The following is a 14,367-nucleotide window of genomic DNA, read 5'->3' as shown; positions in this document are numbered from 1 at the left end:
CGATCTCTAGCCTGCTTTCACTATTGTTTTGTTTTCTTTTTTGAGTTAAGGGATCATGCCTCACCAATGTAAGAAATACAAATTAGGTTCTGAATCACTTCGCTACGACTTGGGCAGAAGAGTTGAACTCTGTGCGCTTCTTGGTGACTGCTATTCTCATTTTCTCCCAAACCGAGTTATCTTCCATCAGGCAAAATTTGCTAACGGGTCTCACTCATTATCACAGATTAATGTCACTGCTTGCGAGAGATGCTTACTTTCCTCTTATATAAGCACAGCCTTTGATAATTAATTCTGATAACACCAATATAGAGACCTGAATACTTGACATATTATTCGATGACTCTTGGCAGAAAGAAGACTATCTCACTCGAATGTGATAAAATACTATAAAAATCTGCATTTTACTACCTTTCGTAAGGAATTTAACTATTTGAGAAATAATTTTACATTTCACCTGGCTGATTTTAATTTATACTTAACTATTTGCTTTTTTTTTTTTTTTTTAAAGAAGATACATGAAAATAGGTGGCAATATACAACATTCTCCATGAACCAAACTTAGGAGAGATTAAATTTTGCCCCAAGTGAAATAGCTAAATTCAGTGGATTTTAATTACTTTCGTCCCTATGGGCTTCTTTTTTTTTTTTTTTTTTTTAATTTCTTATATTTTCCCCTTAGGTTGCATGATTAATTTGCAAGCTGAGTCCCATACTGTCCATGAAACTAAGCAGAACATAGGACAGGCGAGGTGATTAGATGCCACCTTTTGACTGAGCACTGAGAAAGGTTTTAGCCAACATCAGCCTGTGTCACTGCTATGGAACGAGGGTCACCTGCGGTCACGCCTCAGCTCTGCGGGGGCCCGGAGGTGGCTGACTCAAGCTCTGGATCATTAGAATCCCTGTTTCGTGTAGACATAGGCTGGTAGGCGTCATGTAAGGCAGTTCCCATTTTTTTCATTCTGGGGTTGTTTGGAAATCGTATTTTCTTGACTCTGAAAATAACAGCTGCCCATGGATACATTTTTACAGGGCAGCAATAACTTAGCAGAATACATTTTTTTCTCTTGAATGAATCCCGAGGCCTTGGAAGTCGCCCCTCCCTGCCCACTACATTTTCTCTACATTGCTTTCTCTAATAGCTCTTTCGGTGCTGAGATTCTAAACGTAAAGCTTACACTCAACCAGCGTAAGCAACGTTCTTATGGAAAGCCGCCTGAATGTTGGCTTACACGTGAAGTGGAAATGGCTTGTGTTATCCATCCTTTAAAAAATTTCTAGTGCTCAGCCTCCATGAAATGGATTGCTTATGGGGAGATAATGTCTGTTCTATTCCTTTTTAAGTCTGTGAAAAATGTCATCCTGGTTAATAGGGTGATTAAAACTCTTTATGCTCCAGGAGATAAATGTGATTATGTTTGTCATACTCTACCCAAGATAAAGACAGCAAAGAAGGCAAACTTGAAATTCCATAACATTTCCTCTCTTCCATATCCAGGAACATTCAGAACTCAATACACAGATGGTACTTCACATAAAGAATAACATTATCTGTTAAACATTTTTCCTTTCCATTAACCAATTTAACAATATGCCTCTGGTATAAAAGGAATAGACAAATGACTAAATCTTCTGAAATCTGAGTTCTGACTGTAGAAAAATACCACGTCAGTCATATTGCTTGTTTTCCTTTTAACTTTCATCTTTGTTACTTCACTTCTGCTTTTAAAATGCAACTGGGAGTCTGTCCCCATCAACCTTCCCTCTGTGGGTGATTCACGATCGTTCTTATGGGAGCCCCCTTGCCATCCCTCAAGGACAACAGACGTATATGAAAAGGGTAAACAGAAGTCTGTATCCAAACATTCATGCCTTGAGGCCTCCCACAAGCCAGACCCTGTGGGAATGGGGCCCACCAAGCTCCTAGACACAGGCCATAATATCGACACAACCTGTTCCTTCATTTCGTTCAAAGACTAGAGATCTTTTCTTAGTTAAAAATGAAAGCCGAGTGAAAAGTTTTTGCTTCTCCATATACCCTGATAAATTCTGCAATCCCTTCCTTGTAGTCTTGAGATTTTTAACAGGTTAAATATGAATCCCAGATGCTGCTTACACCTGTTTAATTAGTTAACAATATGGCAATTTTAACAGGGTAAGCTGGCCCAGAGAAAAATGTTACATTATGCACTTGACATTTCACTTAAAAATTTTCCTTAGAACTAAAAGGTTTCATTACAACAGAAAAAAAAAATTAAATATACTTTATTAAACCTGATTGCTAATTAGAGCCTAAGTAATTATAAAGAAGTTGCACAACTGGTACCCAACCATATTTTTCTGGGTATACTGACATATGAAAGTACTTTTCTTTTTTCTTTTTTTTTTTTAAGATTTCTTTTTTTTTATTTAAAAAAATTTTTTTTCAATATATGAAATTTATTGTCAAATTGGTTTCCATACAACACCCAGTGCTCATCCCAAAATGTGCCCTCCTCAATACCCATCACCCACCCTCCCCTCCCTCCCACCCCCCATAAACCCTCAGTTTGTTCTCAGTTTTTTTTTTTTTTAATTTTTTTTTTCAACGTTTTTATTTATTTTTGGGACAGAGAGAGACAGAGCATGAACAGGGGAGGGGCAGAGAGAGAGGGAGACACAGAATCGGAAACAGGCTCCAGGCTCTGAGCCATCAGCCCAGAGCCCGACGCGGGGCTCGAACTCACGGAGCGCGAGATCGTGACCTGGCTGAAGTCGGACGCTTAACCGACTGCGCCACCCAGGCGCCCCTGTTCTCAGTTTTTAACAGTCTCTTATGCTTTGGCTCTCTCCCACTCTAACCTCTTTTTACTTTTCTTTAAAGAATGTTAATTTAAAAAAAAAATAATTGCGTGCAGACATTTTTCTCTGTTTTCTCGAAGAGATCATGGAGGACAGGAAAGGGCTGGGTGGGCATAGAAGAATTTACCAGTAGTTTCATCAGGGAGGCAGTACTGACTACTTAAAATTGAGACTCAATACTCAGGTAACTTTCTGGTTCAAAATAATTTGTTAAGGTAGGTGATAATTGGACTCTTTTCACATTGACAATTGAGGTAAAACAACAGTCAATGTTGAGGGACACAGAACCAACTTCTCAAAAAAGTACATTTTATATGCATGGTATCGTATTATTTTAGCATGACTACTTTTCCAAGTTCTCATGATCTGTTACTGGCTTCTTATCTATGCACAAGAATTTCCAGAGCCTTGAGACGAGCTCATCAGCGACTAATTAGCACGTGCAAAGCCAGGACAGCAAATTCAGGACAACAGAGCCACACCTGCTACCTGACAAACAGGGTTTACCTGTTAACCTGTTGCTCTGGAGTCGGCCTAATAGGAGTGAGCTTTCCAAGCCCTGACAATCACATACAGACAAGAAACGCTGTTGAAACTCATTTAATTAGACACATTGAGGTACTAAGTGTGGTTAGGAGTCTGTCTATAAAGATTTTCCATCATATGTTATTATACATTTTTTTCAGGTACAAAACTTGGCTTCAGCTGTTATAAACAGACGTACTTCTCCTGGGATCTTCTCCACAGAGAGGTTATCCATATGATTATTTTTAAATAGTCTTCCCAGTTTTGGGAAAACCTTAGGCACACGCATGCCCATGTGAATTTTAAAGTAAAGCGCACAGACTGGCGGCCTCCTCTGTGGACACTGAGCGCCTTCTATCCCATGAATTCAGTCAACAATGCACATGTTCCTGATGATAAATCAATCGAGGCCCCTTTGCTTCTGTGGCATCTCTGAAGCCACCCTTTCCAAAATAATCGTTTTAGACTTCCCTCACCATGCTTATCTCATTTGGATTTCAATGCTTCCTCCCACTCAAGAGTCGATTCGGAGTTCTTGGGGATTGCTGGAAATATTGATTGCATTTTGCTTCGAAAGTCTTTCATCTAAAAGGAGGAAAAAAAAATCAGTTATCAAAATTAAAAGAGCCAAAGCAATTAGAGACAGACTCTGTTGCTGCTGGGATGATACTTCATCGCTTGTGGGTACCATAAAAAGTAAAGACTGTGCTCCAGCTACCTTGAGAGGAAATGAGATACACCTCCGTTCTTCTTCCAAGTGGTAATCTATTGAGCCTTAAATAACATAAAACACCACTCTGAATCTGGAAGGCAACGTAATCTAGGCTGTCAACCCTCCATGATATCTATTTCCTACCAGAAGAATGCTATGTTTTGTTGGCTTTTTCATATATAAAGATGCAGCTGAGAATGGAAGTTGTGTTTGTCTTAAACACACCGAGGCCATTCGTAGAAGCGTTTTGGAGCTAGAGGAAAGAAGTAGAGAGAAGAAACTTAGTAAGGGTTAATAAAGAATGCATCAGAGGGGCGCCTGGGTGGCTCAGTCGGTTAAGCGTCCGACTTCAGCCAGGTCACGATCTCGCGGTCCCTGAGTTCGAGCCCCGCGTCGGGCTCTGGGCTGATGGCTCAGAGCCTGGAGCCTGTTTCGGATTCTGTGTCTCCCTCTCTCTCTGCCCCTTCCCCGTTCATGCTCTGTCTCTCTCTGTCCCAAAAATAAATAAATAAACGTTGAAAAAAAATTATAAAAAAAAAAAAGAATGCATCAGAGGACGGCAGATAAATTAGAATGTTCTCATATGCCAAACGGCATTGAAAGCTCTGTGTAGAGGTTTTACCAACAGAGGTTGACTTGGAACCCGAGAGTCACAGCAGGGGCTAGAAGATCTTTAATAGGAGCGTCAACCTGGGGCACCTGGCTCCCCCTGCGGAGCACACCGTCCTAAGGGAGGACGGATCATCTTTGCATTAGACAGTGCTGGCTACGCACTTTTGATTCACGGTTTTAACCTGTCTGGTCCTGTCATGAAGATACTTCAGCACTACTGTGCAGCATTACAGTATTCTCCTCGGCCGTATCCTGACTGTATTTCTCAAAGATACAGATCTCTTCAATCAGATGTGCGAAGCACCTCAGACTCATCGACAACACCAAGACATCTCTTGGAGTGGTTATGTTGGGAGTTGGCTAATATATTTTTCTTATATCGCGGCTTATTTATTTCACTTTATTTTGAAGCTGATTCCTTACTTTGTTTCTAAACTCAGCAAGTGCATCTTGCTCAGGACTTGTAAATTCCTAGGCATTCACTCCAGTCACCGCAGCACAGCCTCTGCCGCCAGATAGATCTGTCTCTACTGGGGAAAACTCCTGTCTCTAAGCCGTAGTTTCCACATGTGTAGAAGGGAGATAACTGCCTGCTTATAGGGTTGTGAGGATTAAGTGACATAATACACGTAAAGCACAGCACCTAACACATGGCAGCACTCAATATATATTGGCCATTGTCATTGTGGCATCACCAAAGTATGTGCTGGATTCCAAGAACAAAGTTCATACGGACATAAATAATATGGTAGGTTGGCTAAAAGCATTACTTTATAGTTCTGTATCATTTTGGTTCAACTATTTTGACATTGGGGGATACATATGGTTCTCCGTTATATGTAGTCCATAGGAGGTCCATGCCAACCATCTTTTAACGTTTGGGTCCCAGACACCAGTCCTCATTACACACACATCCATGGCATGGGTATCTCTCCCTAGCCCCGTCTTCCATGCAACTCTTTGGTTTGTACTGTGACTAATCCTTCATAACACGTTGTCACCTAGACACAGTACTGGGGAGGGATTGGAAATGTAGCTCCAAATAGCAGTTCTCAAATAGTGTCATCATTTTGGTTGCCATAATCACAGGGAACTTCTATCTGCACTGGAGGAGGGGGGCAGATTCTAAGTATCTAGAATGGCCACAAAAATAATTGTTGCTTTGTCCAAAATACCAATATATAGCCCCACTGAGGCATCTTTTGCATAGACTTTCTCAGTTCCAAGACGTCTCTGGCCAGGGTCTGCTTGTGCTGCCTCTTCTTTCCCTTCACCTTTATGGCTGAACATCTGTTACAACTAAATCCAATGACAAAGTTTTCAAATGGAGTGTCAGAGAGCAAGGACATGAAGAGGATCATATGCCATTCTGCCTTCTCAGTGATGTGGAACATGGTCAGTTGCTGAGAAGAAGGTAGGAAACGCAGATGTGGTCTGGGTAGGAGATGTGGCTGCTATTCAGCAAGGGGGGGGGGTCATGTTGCCATTTTGTCTTCTTGGACTGATTTTTTTTCTTTTCTTTCTTTATTTCCCAAGTATTGTATCATTCACCTGTCCCCAGAGTCATAAATGAGTTACTGACCCACTAGAAGAAATCGTATCTGAAAAAGAGCCAAAGAAGGATAGACAGACTTTGAAGAGGGGTAAAAGAAAGGAGGCAGATGGGATAAAGAACACCATTCGGGCCTCTTTAATTTTACAGCTGTAGAAGAGGAAACCCAGAGTCTACGCTGAAGTTATAAAGAGGGCCTCATGTTACTCTAAACAATGGGGTTCCACAAATTTTTAAGCTTGTACTATTTATGTATATGGATAGGACACGAAAACCTTCAGGATTTTTCCCCCCTGTATTAATTTCTGATATGCAGTTCAGAGGTGTTGGTATTATCGGTGATACGCTATCACAGGTCAACAGAACATTCTCCTGCTTAAAACTGTGCTTGAAAAAAGATTTAGGGGTTGAGTAAATTCAAGCAAATTTGATTATAAACCAATGAACTGAATTCCACAATAACAATGACAGCTATCGGCACAAACCATCCCCTACCCTGTACCCCACAAGTTCAGTGAGGACGGGACAATGTTGGGAACTAGAGATCCAGTAACTCAGTTTTACTCTGAAGCATTTTCCAAGCTCTGAGCTCTTACCTGCTGTCTTCCTTTTCCCTCTTTCCTCTGACTGGGGAGAATTTTTCCCTGGCTATGGGTCCCAGGGCTACGCTTCTAATCAGGGCCACTGTGTACTACACAACTCCAGGCGCTGCTCTCCACAAAGACTAATAAGACAGGGGTGGCACCCCCCAAGGCAATGAGCCCACTGCGCAAGAACCTCATCCCTAAGTCCCACTGATTGTGTCCAACAGGGATGGGTTGTAATACCGTCAGAAAGTATTACTTTCTAAGGCAGCGAGCCTTGAATACGGTGTCGTGACAATTGGGAAATGTATTACAAGTAATTTGTTACTAACATGGACATTCTGAAGACTGGGTATGGTTGACTTTTTAGATGTTAGAATGGCTTCAAGATTATGTCTCTAATAATGTTATTCTCACTCACAGTGCAATAGTTGTTTGAAGGGCCATGTAGCCAGTAAGCCAGGAGAGAAACATGGGATACGGCTGCACATTTACCATGCATGTTTTGGCAGGGAAAAAACAACATGAAGGTTTTTGGTCTAATGCGTGGTGTGCCGAAAAACTCCTTAAAAGCCCAAGAGATGTACCCAATTAGAGAAAACCCTTACCCTTAAGAATAGTATCTATTCTTAAAAAAATAAGCAGTTGTTGGAATTAAAAGCTCCAAGTTGTATAATGTCTTTGCCACTGACTAGCTCATTTGGCTTCAGCTGCCTCTTGCAGGACTCCGGTACTGGAGGTAGAACGATGAAAGCGTTATAGGACCGACAGTCATTTTGAAGAACCTGGAAATTCAGCTTCTTTGTAACACAGAATAAGACAATAACTGTTACTTGAACAGGAATAATAATGGCTGCCGTATGAGATTACCTATGTGTCAGGCACTCTACCAAGCATCAGGCTACTATTTAGTCTTTACAATTCTTTGTGGCAGAAATGAGCACCGCCACTTTGCAGATGAGAAACCAGAAGTCAGAGAGGATAACCCATCCATGGTGACATGCTTTCTAAGTACAACTGACTGAATGATGTCCAGGGCCCTTTCACCATAGCCACTCTGATTCTGTGACCTGGAAAGACTTGGTACCTCTATAGCCTCTCATCACACACCAGCTTTAACTAGAAATGACTCTAAAAGCACATGTACCTCTTACAATGGCTACCATTTTATTTAGAATGGTATGGCAGATTATCATTAATGTTCACTGACAGCCAGTAGTCATGTACTTCCAGATATAGGGGGGGGTTATACTTCTCCACCCTCTTTAAGTTAGGTACCCACATGACTAGTTCTGACAAAAGAAGTGTGCATCACTTCCAGGTTGAAGCATTTAATTGCAGGTTGTTTCCAGGCCATTCTTACCTTTCCATAGAAATCATGGAAACCTGGGTTACTATGGCGGTGCCTTAAGATCAAAGCAATCTGAGGTACAAAGCCACCTGTGGAGGACGGCTCCCCTAGAGATTCAAGTAAACCCACAGTGGATTTAATGAGAGAAATAAACCTTGAGCCACACATTTGGAGACTGTTTTTCACTGTAGCAAACCCAGCCTACTCTGACTTGACATAGTAAAGAGAATTACAAAATAGACCTAAGGCGTGCTCTGATCCCCTTCAAAATTACATTAATCTTGGCTGAAACATGGCTGAATAAAAACTCAAGGGCTGGACAAAGGGGAAGAAGAACTCTGTGCAGTTAAGCTTAAAAAGCTCTTAGAATCGTCTGGAACCAAACCAACATTCTTCCCACTTTCAGAGCTCAGCACATCAATTAGTCCCATTACATGACACCGCTTCCTGGGTAGTCAGAACATTTCTAGATGTTTCCAATAAAATAGTATGGGAGCTCTGATCAGTATGGTAAAGGGTCATTTTTGGGGGTGGATTGCTGTCCTGTCTACCTGGTAAAATTCAACTAAGCAGGACCGGTTTTATTTAGAGAGGAGATGCTGGTACCTTTCCATTTTAATTAGCTTGGCTTATGTCCATATGGATCCTGAAATATGTTTGAACATACCATATTACTTATTTAATACTCAATTGCATCAAGAAGGCTAACACGAATTTGAAAATCGTTCTCATTTTCTACGTTATTAGTACACCATTTAGGTAGAGGTCAGACAAGCGTCTTCACTTTCTCCTAAACCCTCACTGTATCACATGCAGAAAGTCTAGAATCTATAGTAAAGTCAATTGATTTAGGAATAAAAAGTGAATGTGTAACTTTCTGAGAAATACAATCCCTGAAGCACTCATTAAAACAGCCAATTTTTATGACAGTGATTAACAACAGGGCACAATTCAAAAGCAAAAGCTTTGTTAACGTGAAGTAAACCGAGCGAGAGGGATGCCCTCAGAGCATCTCAGGGCCACTCTGCTGATGAGACCTGGCCTAACAAGAACAACTTGTAACACGCTTCCCGGTTTAATGTGCAAACAGGTCAGGTTCTCAGAGGCAGTTCTAAAATAATTTCAGAGGCTTTATTTTTAGCGGCGACAAAATTTAGGAATGTCTCTCTGACAAATAAATGGCAGTAACACTTGCCACCTCCGTCAGGTCTCTTTCTAAAAGCTTTTTTCTATCTTTTTACACTTCATACTTTATATTGCATTAAACGCTTTATAACCGCTACCACCCAGATCACTGCCATTTTCCCATTTTAGCCTAATGTTTCTGCTTCACTGCCGTCCATACACGAGCCTGTGTGTACATGTGCACCCCCTTCTCCCAACACACAGGCCCTACTCGCAGCTCTCATTTTATAATGCCTTTTTTTAAGGCCCACCGGAAAGGTTGTCACAGGGGCACGAAGGCAGCTGATGGCTCCTTTACAGTACTTCTGTCTGTCTGTTTATTTTTACATTGTAGAGAAAGTCACAACTTCTTAAAAACAGTATATAAATGAACACAGTAGGTGTAAGCCAGCCAGAATGAAACAATTAACATGTACTTAATGAAAATTATCATTTCTGTAACACAATAAACACCTATATCCTTTATCCTTTTGGACCAAATAGCAACTCTCTGTCTATGGCAAGTACTGGCACATCAGTGGTACAAAAACACCTTTGATGCAGTCACTTAGGAATTGTGTGGGGAAAAAAAAATCATCCTGACATCTGTATGCTAAGTAAAAAAGCTGGGGAATAAACAGATGAGTCACTGTACTTCCTTTCCTATTTCCAACTTCTAGCAATTTCAAGTTTATTAAAAAATTTGACATATACAACCCCACACCTACTATCTCTTCAATAACTTCTGAAAGATTGTTTCAAACAACTTTAAAGCTCAAGCTCCTTCTGAATTTCCCACAGTGTTTCTGCACTCTTCTTCAGACGGGCCTGTTCTTCAGGGGTCAGCGTCACCTTTACAAGGTCTGCGATACCACTCTCTCCCAAGACACATGGAACACTGAGGAATACTTCTTTGTTTATCCCATACAGACCCTTAATTATGGTGGAAACTGGGTGCACTCTTCTAAGATTCCTCAAAATGCTTTCCGTTAAATCAGCTACAGATAAGCCAATGGCCCAATTAGTATAACCTTTCATTTTAATAATCTCATAGGCACTGGCAATTACATCTTTGTGGACATTTTTCCACTTCTCGGGATCGTTATCAGTTCCTATATCTGAACTCAAATCCTTCAGAGGGACACCAGCGATGTTCACTCCACTCCACACAGGGACACTGGAATCTCCATGCTCTCCAAGGACCCACCCATGACAGCTTTCAGAGTGAATACCAAGCTTTTGCCCAATCAAGAAACGGAAACGGGCAGTGTCCAGATTACAACCACTTCCAATAACACGGTTTTGGGGAAATCCACTCAATTTCCAGGCCACGTAAGTTAATATATCTACTGGATTGGAAACAACAATCAGTTTGCAGCGAGGGCTATACTGGATAATATTGGAAATCATTAACTTAAAGATGGCCACGTTGCGCTGGACTAAATTAAGCCGTGTTTCTCCTTTTTCCTGGCGTGCACCTGCTGTGATGACCACAAGGTTGGAGTTTGCAGTGACAAGGTAATCTTTGCTGGAGGCAATAGTTGGCATTTTCACGAACGGACTGCCATGTTGCAGATCCATGGTCTCACCCTTCAGTTTGTCTTCATCAACATCCACAAGGGCAAGTTCATCGGTCAAGCCCTTTAACAGGATGCTGATAGCACAGGCCATGCCAACCGATCCGGTTCCTGTAATGGAGACTTTGTTGTGATGAACGGCCTCCTCGGAGGTGAAATTCTTGATAAGCTCACACTTGATGGTCGCCATCCTGGACACGAGGGTGACGGGCCAGGCGACCGGAAGGGAGATGCCTGCCGGCTGGCGGGGACACAGCGCCCCCCTCGGGCACAGGAAATTCACTCTCGCAGCCTCCACTCTCCGGCCGGCCCGCAGGACTCCCACAGACCAGTTCATGGCTACTCACTCACGAGGTGGAGGGAGAGAAAGGAAGCAAACTGCAGACAAGCTCTGTGACCTGAGGGCACAGAGCAGCAGGTGACCGTTAGACACCTCCTGCACCTGCTACTGCGGTGGCTCGAGGCCTCGGCGGTTGGAAGGTCCCGCCCCCCTCCCCCCCCCCCCCCCCCGTCCACTACTGCGACTGCGCGCGGCCGTGGCAGTTGGATGGCACCGCATCCCGCCCCCCCCCAACTACTTCGGCTGTGCGTGGCCGCGGCGTCGGAGGGCCCCGCAGCCCACTACCGCAGCTGTGCCAGTCGGCAGGCTCGCGTGGCATCTCAAGGGCCTCCAGAGTGGTACTTTGCATGTCTGCTCAGGCTGGGGTGGTAAAAGGGGTTCTCTGGCAAATTAATTCTGTAGATTGTTTTACACACATGAATTCTCTTCCATTTCTAACTTGTATAATGGGCCAACCCAGATCCCCGGGATTACGGATTTTCTATTTTTGCTACAGATGCCAAGTAGAAATAATTCCAGTAGGTACAGATAAAAATAGGGTTAGATTTTCTGAACTGTATCCCTGCCGGAAAGAATAAGGTACGTGTGCTCTGTCTCCAAACGGCCGCCTTCACCATTTTTCTGCGTCTGTAGGAGAAGCGGGGCTCCTGTTTTAAGTTGTATCCAATTGGAGAATTTTCTATTTGGAGAGGTTCCACTGCCTTTGTACCAGTCACGACCATGATCCACAACTGGGGCGGGGGGTGGGGGGAGTCACAGCGCTGGCAAAAAGGGGAAGGGGCCGACTGTGAGCTAGTCCAACAGTAGAAACTCAAAGGGAGATGCCGTTACTACTTTCTCATGCCAAAGGAAACCGTGTGATTCACAGTCCTGATTCAAAATTTCCCAGGTAGAAAGGTGGGGATGTAGCCTTCTATTCAAATGAAGATCTATGTTAAAGGTCTTTAAACTGGCAAATTTTGACCAACGCACAGATCAGATTATTGATTAAAGCAGTAAAATAAATATCAGTATCTCTTGCTTTCCACTGCATTTCTCTGGTCAGTCTTCTGAACTTGATTTGAAGTTTCTAAGGAGATAGCAACTTTACATCTGATGAAATATAAATATATACCCTAATAAACCCAGTAAGCTACGAAAGTCAAATAAAAATAGTGGCACTTTCTCCCCACTTATAAAACAACTCTGACCATGTAATAATTCCTCAAAGTTCTCCTCTCCTTTTAAGAGCAATATGCTCTTGGGGCGCTCAGTCAGTTAAGCGTTCAACTTCGGCTCAGGTCAGAGCCTGGAGCCTGTTTCGGATTCTGTGTCTCCCTCTCTCTCGGCCCCTCCCCCACCCATGCTCTGTCTCTCTCTGTTTCTCAAAAATAAATGTTAAAAAAAAAAAAAAAAAAAAAAAAAGCAATATGCTCTTCCCTAATAGGGCTCTTGGCACACACAGCCCCCTCCCAGTCAGAAAAAAGATTTCAGTTTCAGAACACCAAATCTCCACAAAATGAATATTTTATATTCAGGACTTAGAAATCTATATTCTTGTGTCACCGCAGTGCAGTCCAGGAAGAGAGGAACAATGAGCAAAGCAGTTGGTGAGGGGTGGGAAAGTGTGGCAATTAGTGGGGTTCCTGCAACCCTGTTTCGGTGGGACTCAGCACTCTAGCAGGGACCAGACATACTGTTTAGATGGCACAGGGCCACAAGCTCCATGATACACAGAGTGGTGACAGCATCACAAACATGAGTTCTCTCCACACTGGTAGTCAGTTTTATGGTAACCATTTGCCAAATTAACAACTGCAATTTTAAAAACAATCATCCTTATTTAATGGTGGCTAACGTCACAGAGGGATCCTTTTAAAAGACCAACTTTTGATAGCTGTAGTTTCTTCTATCCCAGGCAGAATAGAAATATTTAAACCTGATGCCTGGTCCCACCTTCTTCCTATAATGATTCCTTTGACCAGTCAAGTCATTTTCCAAGATAAGTGTTCTTGAGGATGAAATTCAAGCACCTAACAACTCTTGGCTAGATGACTTCTTTCTATAGTAATTTTCTTTCTAGAGTTTGAACCTCTTCAGAAATAAAATCTCTGACAGCTGCCTCTTCAGCTTTTCCCCTTAGCCACAACTAAATCAATTTTGAGAAAATAACACTCTCCAAAGTAAAAATACCTCAAACAAAGCAGCTTTTTATTTACAGTAAGTCTTGAGCTAAGAAGGGAAGAACTGAGAAAGACAAAGACATGTACATGACCGCCACAGCAGATTTAGGTCTACTCAAAGATGTGCGAAGTCAGATACAGCCAGACAACTCCCTAATGACCTGTCTGAGGTGGTTCCTTATTCCTTTCGAATGGAAAACCTAACTCAAATGATCTATTCAAAAGGCAGTATAATATTATTGCTGATGGGAGGAGGATGCTTGATTACATCACCTAGGAAGGAGGAAGCAGGAAATAAAAGATGACCAACAAGTCTCTGGACCACAAATTGTTCCAACTAAGCCATTCTACTCCACCTGTCTGGACTCTCATCCCCAGCTCTCTGGCCCTTTTTCTATCTAGGAGTCTGGTCCAAATATTCCATCCTCTCAGTCTTGTACAATCCACACCCCCCCACCCCACCCCCCAGCAGAACTGACTTTTAAAAATCCTACGCCACCAGTGTCTTTTGCACCTTTCTCCATCATAGGATTTCTCACACACAATTAAGTGTAATTACATATGAATCTGTCACTCCAAAGGGATCACCTTTTATTTATAGCATATCACTATCCTCAAGAACACAGCTTGGCAAGCAAATTCAGTAAATAGTCATGGTAGAAAAGAAGGAGTAGAGGAGTGCCTGGCTGGCTCAGTCAATAGAGCATACGACTCTTGATCTAAGGTTGTGAGTTCAAACCTACGCTGGACATAGAGATTACTTTAAAAAAATAAAAATCTTGAAAAGAAAAAAAGGAATGAGTATAGAACTGAGTGAAGTAAGGCTAAAGGTGAGAGAAACAGAAAGGCATGGCTGGAGAATCCACCTAGTACCAGAGTTCTAAATGAAGGGGTAGGTAAAATGTGTAGATGCCTGTTGGGGGTTTCTTAGCAAGGCTGATGTA

The 14,367-nt window shown here is 42.3% G+C and overlaps 2 protein-coding genes across 2 annotated transcripts in view; both read right to left on the bottom strand.

Moving 5' to 3' along the window:
* Positions 1–3,428: 3,428 nt before the first annotated feature.
* The window catches only part of TMEM242 (transmembrane protein 242), a 30,001-nt gene continuing 19,062 nt past the window's right edge, over positions 3,429–14,367 (bottom strand). Inside the window, exon 4 of the mRNA XM_040448782.1 lies at positions 3,429–3,954. Coding sequence (XP_040304716.1) covers positions 3,856–3,954 — 99 coding nt within the window. The 3' untranslated portion in view covers positions 3,429–3,855. The remainder of the gene's footprint in view (positions 3,955–14,367) is intronic.
* On the bottom strand, positions 9,669–13,858 carry LDHAL6B (lactate dehydrogenase A like 6B). Its single transcript, XM_040448781.1, has one exon. It carries the CDS (start codon positions 11,256–11,258, stop codon positions 10,113–10,115), a length of 1,146 nt encoding a protein of 381 aa, XP_040304715.1. The 5' UTR covers positions 11,259–13,858; the 3' UTR covers positions 9,669–10,112.

Source organism: Herpailurus yagouaroundi, unplaced genomic scaffold (assembly GCF_014898765.1).
Source record: "Herpailurus yagouaroundi ecotype Mexico unplaced genomic scaffold, PumYag 198, whole genome shotgun sequence".
Lineage (NCBI taxonomy): Eukaryota > Metazoa > Chordata > Mammalia > Carnivora > Felidae > Herpailurus > Herpailurus yagouaroundi.
The sequence above is the reverse complement of the archived record's forward strand: the minus strand, read 5'-3'. Positions and strand labels throughout refer to the sequence as shown.